This window comes from Nannobrachium achirus (assembly GCF_963921795.1).
Source record: "Nannobrachium achirus genome assembly, chromosome: 18".
NCBI classification, from domain to species: Eukaryota; Metazoa; Chordata; class Actinopteri; order Myctophiformes; family Myctophidae; genus Nannobrachium; species Nannobrachium achirus.
The window spans coordinates 28182839-28195197 of record NC_137825.1 but is presented as its reverse complement, the minus strand read 5'-3'; the positions used below and the strand labels follow the sequence as shown (position 1 = coordinate 28195197).

Sequence of the window (12359 nt, the reverse complement as noted above, 5' to 3'; positions counted from 1 at the left end):
CGCATACTGAGCTTGTTGTAACTAGTACCTAAAGTGTTCAGATAAATGTTGTGGAGTAAAAGTACAATATTTGAAACCGAGATGTAGTCAACGTTGAAGTCAACGTATTGAAGATTGGAAATACTCAAGTAAAGTGCAAATATCTCAAAATTGTACTAAAGTGAAGTTACTTTCCACCACTGGTAGCCGGTCTGTTTAGTGGCCTTCATCCCCCTGGTGCCTGGAGAACATGTTCTTACACTGTTCATTCAACCTATCAGTTTCACCCCCAGAGCCGGCCTTCCTGCCCGAGAACTTTAAAAAGAAGGACGTGGTGGAGATTCTCTCACACAAGAAGGCCTACAACGCCTGTAAGTATGATAGACTAGAGAAGACAGGCTCACACAGAGATTCATGGAGACGATTATGGTTGGAGATTAAAAACAGAGAGAGAAACTGTGACATACGCACTGCATAGATAATACTACGCCCACATGTACACACATGCAGTTACACACATACACCCACCCACACACACACGCATGGACGTGTGCGCACACAAATATGCATGTATACATGCATAAAGCTGTATATTATCCTCCAAACTCACGCCTCAAGCCTAAAGCTGTCAAACACCTACATGCTTTGTGCAATCATTTTTCATACATCCTTTCTCTTATGTCCTCTTACAGTCATAATTAATAATATTATTCTGAGTAATTTATCAATCTCTGATAATGCAAAGTACAATGTTTCAATTTGTTTTGGTTAAAATATTGAGCTATGATTCAGCAAATATTCGATATCTGATATCCAAATGAATGTTTATTTATTTTATATTTACAAAAAAAGTATAGCCACCAGTCAAGCATAATTAAAAACATCTGCACAGATAACACAATAACGTTTCAAAAGCTTGATTCCATGGTGTTCCTAATTTTTCTAGTTCTAGTTTTTTTTAAAGATAGATAGACAGACCTTATGCAGAGTTCTCCACTCAATATGTTGCCTGGATAAAAATAAACAAGTCTGAGTTCCCCTTACCAAAATGCCTGTTAAATAGAAGCAGAGAAAACGTTTTTGTTGTATGATGCTAAAATAACCATCTAGTAGTGTTATAGTGTATTCCTATTGTAGTGTGCAGTGCAGTGAAAAGAATTGAGCGAGTCACAAAATAAATAGACTCGAGGTGTCAGCTCCACAAGCCAAAATCTGCACCGTATCACTCATTAACAGTGGACTGAAAGCAGCTATCAGTTCCACATGCAGCGTTCAACAGCCTTTACATGTGACATAGCTGTGCTGGGAGAGAGAGGGTGGATAGCTGGGGCAAATCTGGTCAAAAATCCTCAATTTCGTGCACTTGGTGCAAAGTTTTTGATTTTTGGTATGGTGTTAGATATGGGTATAAGGTTTTCAAAAACCATCGCAAACAAGTTCGATACATCAGTATATGGTTGAAACCCCAAATAATTGATAAAAGAGATTCTGTTACTATTGGGTATGATAAACAACATACTAAAAAATTGGGAAAAAATAACTACCGGAAAGGCACCATTTTCAAGATGGCGTCCACGATGGCTGCCGGGAGCTGAAAATGCCTATAAACTGGGTTTTAATGTGTAAGAATTCATAATAAATCTGCACTTGGTGAAGAGTTTTTGATTTTTGGTATGGTGTTAGGTATGGGTATAAGGTTTTCAAAAACCATCGCAAACAAGTTGGGCTCGCCCCCTAGTGGTCTGTTTGCAATGAATTCAATAGTAGATCTGTCAGTATATGGTTGAAACCCGAAATAATTGATAAAAGAGATTTTTCAATGGATTCTGTTACTATTGGGTATGATAAACAACATAGTATAAGTTTAGGAAAAAAGAACTACCGGAAAGCCATCATTTTCAAGATGGCGTCCACGATGGCTGCCGGGAGCTAAAAATGCCTATTTAATGTGTAAAAATTCATATAAAATATGCACTTGGTAACTAGCTTTTAAACTATCGCAAACAAGTTGGGCTCACCCCCTAGTGGTCTACAATATACTGACCTATCTAATATTTGATTCATTGCAAACAGACCACTAGGGGGCGAGCCCAACTTGTTTGCGATGGTTTTTGAAAACCTTATACCCATACCTAACACCATACCAAAAACCAAAAACTCTTCACCAAGTGCAGATTTATTATGAATTTTTACACATTAAAACACAGTTTATAGGCATTTTCAGCTCCCGGCAGCCATCATGGACGCCATCTTGAAAATGGTGCCTTTCCGGTAGATATTTTTCCCTGAATTTTTAGTATGTTGTTTATCATACCCAATAGTAACAGAATCCATTGAAAAATCTCTTCCATCAATTATTTGGGGTTTGAACCATATACTGATGTATCGAATATTTGATTCATTGCAAACAGACCACTAGGGGGCGAGCCCAATTTGTTTGCGATGGTTTTTGAAAACCTTATACCCATACCTAACACCATACCAAAAATCAAAAACTTTGCACCAAGTGCACAAACTTCACCAGATTTTCCCCAGCTAGGAGGGGAAGAGAGAAAAAGGAGCAACTGACAACCGATCTGCCAAACTACTCTGTATTTTCGAGTGCACAGCACAGCACACACTCTCACACCACCTCTGCAACCCCACCTCCACACCCCAGCCATTCTGATAGCTCACCTGAAGCTGTCCCCAGAAGAGCTGCGGCAGGTGCTGATGAACATGACCACAGAGAGGCTGGAGCCGGCGCACATCAAGCAGTTGCTTCTCTACGCCCCCAATGACGATGAGGTGAAGCAGTACGAGGAGTTTGACGAGGACCCGGCTAAACTCAGCGAACCCGACCAGTTCATCTTCCAGGTAAAGCTGCCACTACAGTATTAAAAAATAACTGAATCAAAAAAATCATATGCAGTACACTGAAGTGGGTTTGACAACATTAAAAGATTAACAGACATTAAACGATTAACGAAAAACTGCTGATACAGTGAATGTATATGCTGCTCATACCAGAATAAATACTTGAATTGTGAAAAGGTACAAAAAAGAATATTGCAAAAGATTAATATTGAATTGTGCATGTGCACGTGCATTGTGTGCATGTAATCAGTTAATACTTGAGTCCAAGTCAACATTTCATCATCTATCTATAAATGCGACAAATCTCTGTCTGTCTGTCTGTCTGTTTGTTTGTTTGTAATCCGCGTATCTCGAGAACCGTTCGTCCCACCGGCTTCAGATTCGGCACGCGCGTTCCCCGCTGCCGCGCGGAGTGCAGTGCTGGGCCTCGGCCCGACTCGGCATGCGGTTTTCCCGAAGCGGCGCGAAACGTTCGGAATCTCCTTACGCGGAGCTGATTGTTAACATCAGGCTGTTCCTGAGGAAATCGGCACAATCGCTGACTCATTGTGACATCACTTCATAAAAGGCTCTGACATCACGTACGCCAGGAGTCAACAAAAAATCTCTGTGAATGTGTATGTATGTATGTGAATCTCGAGAACCGTTCTTCCCACCGGCACGCGCGTTCTCCAGATATGGGCATAAAATGAATCCCCGAATGCGGAGCTGATGTCTGACATCAGAGTTTTCCGCAACCGGTACTGTGTGTGCAGAGATCTCCATATATTGGGGTTTGCATTAAAGGGTGGGGACAAAGGCTAACAGAAGGCAAACAGATGGTCAAAACGGGTCCTATGACAACATGACAACAGGTATATTGGGGTTTGCATTAAAGGGTGGGGACAAAGGCTAACAGAAGGCAAACAGATGGTCAAAACGGGTCCTATGACAACAGGTATATTGGGGTTTGCATTAAAGGGTGGGGACAAAGGCTAACAGATGGTCAAAACGGGTCCTATGACAACAGGTATATTGGGGTTTGCATTAAAGGGTGGGGCAGGCATAAAATGGACGCAAATAGACAGATATCTCCATATATGGGCATATGGGCATAAAATGGACCCAGAAATATATCTGCAGTGATCTCCATATATGGACATAAAATGGACGCCGACAGACAGACAGATACAGATATCTCCATATATGGGCATAAATGGACACAGGCAAACAGATGGTCAAAACAGGTCCTATGACAACAGGTATAATGGGGTTTGCATTAAAGGGCGGGGCATTCATTCTCTATTTACATCGTTCCCGAGTTGGCCAGGTCGCCGACTAGACGCTGACAACAGGTATATTGGGGTTTGCATTAAAGGGTGGGGACAAAGGCTAACAGAAGGCAAACAGATAGTCAAAACGGGTCCTATGACAACAGGTATATTGGGGTTTGCATTAAAGGGTGGGGACAAAGGCTAACAGATGGTCAAAACGGGTCCTATGACAACAGGTATATTGGGGTTTGCATTAAAGGGTGGGGCAGGCATAAAATGGACGCAAATAGACAGATATCTCCATATATGGGCATATGGGCATAAAATGGACCCAGAACAATATCTGCAGTGATCTCCATATATGGACATAAAATGGACGCCGACAGACAGACAGATACAGATATCTCCATATATGGGCATAAATGGACACAGGCAAACAGATGGTCAAAACAGGTCCTATGACAACAGGTATAATGGGGTTTGCATTAAAGGGCGGGGCATTCATTCTCTATTTACATCGTTCCCGAGTTGGCCAGGTCGCCGACTAGACGAAGGGCGGCCCAGCTTCTAGTCTATCTATAAATGCGACAAATCTCTGTCTGTCTGTCTGTTTGTTTGTTTGTAATCCGCGTATCTCGAGAACCGTTCGTCCCACCGGCTTCAGATTCGGCACGCGCGTTCCCCGCCGCCGCGCGGAGTGCAGTGCCGGGCCTCGACCCGACCCGACTCGCGGTTTTCCGAATGTATGTGAATCTCGAGAACCGTTCTTCCCACCGGCACACGCTTTCTCCAGATATAGGCATAAAATGAATCCCCGAATGCGGAGCTGATGTCTGACATCAGAGTTTTCCGCAACCGGTACTGTGTGTGCAGAGATCTCCATATATGGGCATAAGGGGACAAAGGCAAACAGATGGTCAAAACGGGTCCTATGACAACAGGTATATTGGGGTTTGCATTAAAGGGTGGGGACAAAGGCTAACAGATGGTCAAAACGGGTCCTATGACAACAGGTACATAAGACAAGCGACAAAGCGTGGGACTGGGAGGATGACTTGAATGATGCAGATTTAAGCAGGCTGTGTATTCTGCTTAAAGAAGAAACAAACAAAAAGCGACAGAGATCTCATATATGGGCATAAAATGGACGCAGATAAACAGATATCTCCATATACGGGCATAAAGGGACACAGACGGACAGATACAGAGATCTCCATATATGGGCATAAAATGGACACAAATAGACAGATATCTCCATATATGGGCATATGGGCATAAAATGGACCCAGAACTATATCTGCAGTGATCTCCATATATGGACATAAAATGGACGCCGACAGACAGACAGATATCTCCATATATGGGCATAAATGGACACAGGCAAACAGATGGTCAAAACGGGTTCTATGACAACAGGTATAATGGGGTTTGCATTAAAGGGCGGGGGATTCATTCCCTATTTACATCGTTCCCGAGTTGGCCAGGTCGCCGACTAGACGCTGGGCCGCCCGAAGGGCGGCCCAGCTTCTAGTTGATCAGAATGGAACAGAGTAGACGTGACGTCACAATGACCGTGACAAGGTCAAGGTAGATTTGCAACTCATAAACCCCTCATTACAAAAAAACGATGCACATTTGACAGTTCAGTGGTGCAAAACCTATGGGCACTGGTCTACAGAGATGCTATTTTATGGCTCAGGGTGGTCCAACACCTTACTAAGACACTTAATGTTGTTTTTCCCTTTCATTTGTCACCCGATATCCTATGTATCCTATGTATAAAAATCACACCCGTGTGAAGTGGAGCTGTGTGTGTGTGTGTGTGTGTGTGTGTGTGTGTGTGTGTGTGTGTGTAGATCATGTGTACCGATTTTTGTGACATTTGAAGAAAATATGTAGGAAAAGGAGCAAAAAGTGTGTTTTGGAGAAAATGCAAGATGGCGGAAAATCTATCCTGGCGCAAATGGGCGTGGCCTATATGGTGCGTCTTGACCCAAGGAATCCAGGGAAAAAAGAATTTTAATTTTCCGATCTACGGTTCAAGAGTTACGGGGCAAAACGTAAAGTGGGCCGTTATAGCGCCACCATGAGGCCGAGTGATGTAATTATTTTTCGATTCATTCTTAAAATCATTATGAATCTCCTCTCCGAGGTTTGAAACTGTAGCTCCTATGGTTTACGAGAGAAAAATACTTGAAAGTGATTTCTTGCATTGTCCCATTATAAGTCAATGTGGACAATGGGGACAATTAAGCGTCGTTTTTTGCCGATTACGTCGGCATGGTAAGGCGGATCGGAACGAAAGGTAATAGAACACCATTCCCGGCCGAGCCGCACATTTTGATGTATATATTGCGCGAGTGGCGTAAATGGTGCGCGCCGAAGTCAGGCTACATACACACAGACACACAGACAGACAGACACACACACACACACACACACACACACACAGACCCACACAGCCACGTATAGGGAGCTGCACACAGCTCCAAAAATTGCCAAGAGAGTGGACTGACAGATGACCAAACTTGGCACAAACACTGTTCAAGGGTCTGGTACAAAAAAGAAATACACACATATGGGGCACTAAAGCAGTGTTAAAGCAGTATTTAACACTTCAAATGGCCATAACCTGGGTGACATTGTTCTTATGAGTGCAAAATAGGGTTAGAGGTTAGGTTGGAGGCAACATACTAGGTAGCAGACTGAAAATGTGCATAATAAATATTCTGTTCTTTCTGTCAGATGCTGATGGTGCCTGAGTATAAGACTCGACTGAGGAGCCTTCATTTTAAGACGACCCTGCAGGAGAGGGCTGAGGAGATGAAGGTGGCATATGATTATATCTACAAGGCCTCCATGGAGCTGAAGAGCAGCAAGAAACTTGCCAAAATCCTTGAGGTACAGTCAATCACATTTTCATTTAGTGAATGGGACTTCAGACACCCACCTTTGTGCAAGTGGGCTAAACATTTTTTATTTTTTTAACTATTTGGTTTTCATTCTTTCTGGGTCTAATTTGGGTCAATGAACACTGGACACCAAGAAAGTGCATGTTCTTAAAATGTAAATATTTGACATTATTTAGTAGCTTGGGGTCAACGTTCTTGCTTCCTTGCTCTACAGTTTGTCTTGGCCATGGGGAATTACCTTAACAATGGCCAGCCCAAGTGCAGCAGGACCACTGGTTTTAAAATCAACTTCCTAACTGAGGTATGGATGCCAGATCCGAGTCGACAGAATTTTCCAACTCCATTTCTGTCTGTTTGGTCACATCTGACTCTTCGCTTCTTTCATGCAGCTGAGCACGACCAAAACGGTAGATGGGAAATCCACTTTCCTTCACATCCTGGCCAAATCTCTATGCCAACACTTCCCCGAGCTGCTCAACTTTGCAAGAGACCTCTCAACAGTGCCTCTGGCAGCCAAAGGTAACATAATAAAAATACACTAAGGGCAGAGTTTCTGCTCTCCTACCTCAGACATTTTGTAGCAGAATCCAGTAGATCCATCGTGGAAAAAATATATGACAGGCATTTTGTGTAGAGCACAATGTTACATTTTCACAGCAGGAGCTGGAAGGCCCTGCACATTGGTGATGACGTAACTCGGGATGGCTTGCGAGGCTAGGAAAAGGCCCCTGCTAAAAGCCTATACAGTTTTATTAAGCAAGTGTGTGTTTACAATTACTAGATTTGAGATTTTTGAAAGTTTTCTATTTAACTGATAGCAGAATGAAAAGCCATGTGGAAGGGCAGTCCAAGATTGAATTGCTCTCTATTATGGGCAGTGGGCATTGCTATTCCCACTGCCGCTGCCCTACAAGCTGTTAGCAATTAGTGCAGGAAATTAGCATCACTCTCACAGTTAGATTATGTTCACTTACTCAATTGTGTCTTTGCTTGTCATGGTTCATGTTTCTCCTTGGATTGCAACTAACAAAAACATTAACTGATTAATGATCTACAGTAGGTGTCAATTATTATTTTAATAATAATTGTTCTATTAATCCAATGTGATTCATTTAGATGATAAAATAACGATAAAATAAGGCAATAACCTACGTAATGGTACTGTAAATATACACAATCACAAGTCTGAACCTGCCTGTATTAAAGTATGTTTGTAAACTGTGACCGTTTCATCCAGTGAACCAGAAAGCCATTACTGCAGAGCTGAGTGACATTCATTCCACTGTCCAGGACATCAGAGCAGCCTGTCTGAAGATACCTGTCAAATCAGAGGACCACTTCACCTCTGTCATGAGTGTATCCTTACACCCAAACTAGCCCCTATCATGGCCACTGCTGTCTGGTTAAAGGAGTAGTTCACCCCCAAAATTACTTTTTTTCTATTGATTACTCACGCCATGGAGACTTGAGTTCAATAATATTTTTAGTTTTTTGTCACATTCCTAAGACAATAATTACAATACATTCACCCCATTGATTCCGGATGGGGGTAAATTTACTATAGTAATTTTTTTGTCTTAGGAATGCGACAAATAGACTCAAGTCTCCATGGCGTGAGTAATCAATAGGAAGAAAAAGTCATTTTAGGAGTGAACTACTCCTTTAGCTATGTAGAATAAATACTATGGTGCTTGTTGCATGATTTAGGGAGGTTTGATCCATGTTTTACAATTTACCCCATGACTATAACATTGTCTGACCCTTGACCCTGGCTTTGGCAGAGTTTCCTAGAAAACAGCCACCCTGCTGTCCAGTCTCTGGGGTCCCTACAGACCAGGGCCATGGAGGAATTCTCTAAGGTGGCCTCCTACTTCGGAGAGGATAGCAAAGTCACCAGCACAGAGGCCTTCTTTGGTATCTTTGCAGAGTTCATATCGAAATTTGAGGTGAGCAAAATACAGTGATGTACTGTACTGTACTGTACATTTGGTTGGATTGGATTGTTAGGTCTTCTGAATACAAAAGTAAACTTTTCTGTGTAATAAAAGTCATGCACGATCCGTGTGCTAGCTACAAGATATCGGTGCCCAAGCTACAAGCTTTCGGTTAGTAAAGAAATGCATCACAACGCAGCGCAGGAAGAGGAAACCGAGAAATGGGCGTTTTCTTGCACAGTTTAACATGGGAGTCAATGGAGAATCGGTTTCCGTATCTGGTCGAGACAAGAAGGAATAATTATAATTATTTAAGCAATAGGGGTGTGTGGTAAATGCCATTACAGCTATTACTGCAGGCACACGTTGTAGCCGAGCAATCTAGAGGGCTAGGAGTCTAGCCATCTATAAGAGGTCTGTCTGTCTGCGTGTATGTCTAGAGCTAATCTTGCAAACATTTGGACCAATCAGTGGCAATTCTTTTCTGCACACTCACTGCAAGTGGGCCACAGAAGTGCCACCTCACATAAGTTTTATACTTTTTGAAATATTTAACTTTAATACAATTTATATACATATCTGACTTTATATTGTGAATTAAACACTGAAATATCAAGGTCTGAGATAATTGTATATAAATAGAGTATACATTGCTAAGGAACTTTTGCCGTGATGTTATATTAAATAACACAACACTCGGTCTATCATATTTCTTCATCAGAGAAACAGACTCAAACAATTAAGGCTTTTATTTGATACTTTTACTCAGAGCATAACAGTAGTTTTTTACTTTCAAGACTGTAGCCGAAATGGATCTACAGCAGTGCTCACTCATTTTAAGTTTCTCTAGCTGAGAGTGTCAGCTCATAGACTAAAATGTATGTGTTGTGCGCTTCGGGTGGCGCGGTGGTAAAGTCCCTGGCCACCACCACGGGGGTTGTGGGTGCAACCGGCTTTGTCGGGCGTCTGTGCAAACACAATTGGCGCCGCGTGTTTTCAGGGGAGGGAAGCCGTTAGCGGAGGGCGATATTGGTCATTTCGCGTACTCCTACGGGCAGGGGGGCACCTGTCAGCTAGGAGTGTTAGGTGGGAGGAGTAGGCCAAACGTCCTCCCTTCACTGACAGGTGAGTCAGTAGGATACAACGTCAGTGACAACACAGAAATGTGTTGTCACTGCGTGGGGAGGAATCAATTGGCATAACGACAAAAAATGGGTACACAATTGGCTACTCCAGGGGTCTTCAACAGGGGGTCCTCAGAGTTACTACAAGGGGGGTGCCAAATCTTTGTGATAGGATCATGTTTTTACATTAACCACTTGAACCTAGCATCACTATTCTGAGTGGAACATTACCCAAAAATAGCAGATTTACAAGCTTATAAGCTTGTAGATCGGCTATTTTTGGCAAAGAAGAGCAGACTAAAGTATTTGACGGTTCAAGTGGTTAAATGTCTGAATACACATTACTCCAACATGATGACAGTGCTGTCAAACAGGTCTAAGCTGTCTAAGAAATCTATGAAAATCTTTCATCTGCAACACGATTGTATACAACTAGAATATCGCCCGCCTTTGGCGGGCGAATCCTAGTGTTCGCACATAAATCCTTAGTCTAGTTGTGGGAAGAAAAGGATATCATCATCATCATGGCCCCAAATAACGTTTAAATATCTTGCAATTGGCGACGAGTCTCGACTCTTAATAAATCGGCAAGAGTGCCTCTCATTTTCAATACAAAGGCTAAGCTATATAAGCTCTCCATCATCAGCAATAGTAGTCAGTGGTGCGTGTTCCCCACACTCCCAAGCCCCCACCGTTGCGCTTAGGTTCACCGGGAAAAACTCGGTTGCGAGAGGCGACATGGGCTCTCCATCATCAGCAATAGTAGTCAGTGGTGCGTGTTCCCCACACTCCCAAGCCCCCACCGTTGCGCTTAGGTTCACCGGGAAAAACTCGGTCGCGAGAGGCGACATGGGTTCTGAAGGCAAAGGTGGAGTCAGTGACGTAGCGGCGGCTCCGGCAGAGAAGTATAGGTTCCACTTGCGCAAAGGCACGTCGCATCCGCATACGTCAGGGACGTTTACTTGAGAGACACGGAAGGAGAGACTGTAAAGGATAAAGGATAAGTGATTGTCGTCTCAGGAAGAAGGACAGACCTTTCAGGAAGAATGATATGTGACGTAGCACCGTTCGCGGCTGAGGCAGAAAAGCGGGGCAAAGAAGGTAAAAGAATGGATAAAGAGACAATAAATAGCGACGGTCCAAAAGCGAGAGGTATGATTGTGCTGTTGGTTAAATGGTTTTGGGAATTGGGCCGTGGGTCTGTGCTAACATAGCTGCAGTGTAGCAGCGGGATACAGTACACGGGGAGTGATTAACTTCTCAGGGAGTGGCTAACTTCTAAATTGTATATAAGGATATGTAGTGTGTGTGTGTGTGTGTGTGTGTGTGTGTGGGGGGGGGGGGGGGGGGGCTGCTTTATCTCTCTCTCAGCTAAGGGGTCCCTGGCCTGAAAACATTGAAGACCCCTGGGCTACTCTAAATAAAATAATAACAATAAAATGTATGTGTTGTGCAGAGAGCCCTCAACGAGACCCAGGCCTCAGACAACCCCAGAAGCCCCAGACTGTCTTCTCCACCGGCCTGGTAAAAGAAGAAAACTTGGTTAAACATCTAGCCAACACCAAGAGGCTGTTTCTCCCCATCTTCACTCTGCCCTCGTCAACCAAAGTGCCAAGATCACACACGTGTACGCAACACACTCAGACCAACATGGACAGACATGGGTAGTCTATAACAGAGAAGATATTAGTTATACGGTATTACTGTATATTTACACAATAGAGGCCGGTCGAGGAATGTTTGGAGAGAAAACAAATCGTTATGGATCCTGCCATCATGTCAGAGTGGCAGCAAAAGCAACTATACTTTAACTATAACATTATCATGTCTTGTTACTTACATACATACATTGGGCACTACATGAATGAACCCTAGTAGTGTCCCCTTTCTGGGCATATCATAGTAGTTGGAAAATTGGCAAAAATAGCAGATCAGATATGTTAGGCCTTTGCCAAATATATATTTGGTGTAGAGGGGAAAAGGAGGGGTCCTAGAAGACCCCAGTCAATGAAGTATATGGCGGTCAAATGGTTAACGCCACCCCTTTATTGTTTGTTAAAAATCCAACCACAGCCTTTCCTTATTTATTTATTTGTTGTCAAGGTGTGATAACATTACAATTACTTTGTGGTAACCATGTTGGAATGTCCTATCGTAAGCATTGAGTAGCCACTCTCCAAACATGCCATAACAAGACTATATAAACAGTGCTATACTTTTCGGTGCAGAGCAGTGTCCACAGACAATAAGTCAGTAGGTGGTAAATCACTGCACAAGGAGCTTGTAGGCTTAGGCTACATA

The 12359-nt window shown here is 43.0% G+C and overlaps 1 protein-coding gene across 1 annotated transcript in view; it reads left to right on the top strand.

Annotated features, from left to right (window-relative positions):
- Positions 1 to 11586, top strand: part of grid2ipb (glutamate receptor, ionotropic, delta 2 (Grid2) interacting protein, b) — a gene marked incomplete at both ends in the record, with an annotated part of 52428 nt that extends 40842 nt beyond the window's left edge. The window contains 8 exons of the mRNA XM_080748017.1: positions 261 to 350; positions 2639 to 2835; positions 6834 to 6989; positions 7215 to 7301; positions 7390 to 7519; positions 8238 to 8356; positions 8782 to 8946; positions 11515 to 11586. Of these exons, the coding sequence (XP_080604143.1) occupies positions 261 to 350; positions 2639 to 2835; positions 6834 to 6989; positions 7215 to 7301; positions 7390 to 7519; positions 8238 to 8356; positions 8782 to 8946; positions 11515 to 11586 (1016 nt within the window). The remainder of the gene's footprint in view (positions 1 to 260; positions 351 to 2638; positions 2836 to 6833; positions 6990 to 7214; positions 7302 to 7389; positions 7520 to 8237; positions 8357 to 8781; positions 8947 to 11514) is intronic.
- Between the last annotated feature and the right edge of the window lie 773 nt (positions 11587 to 12359).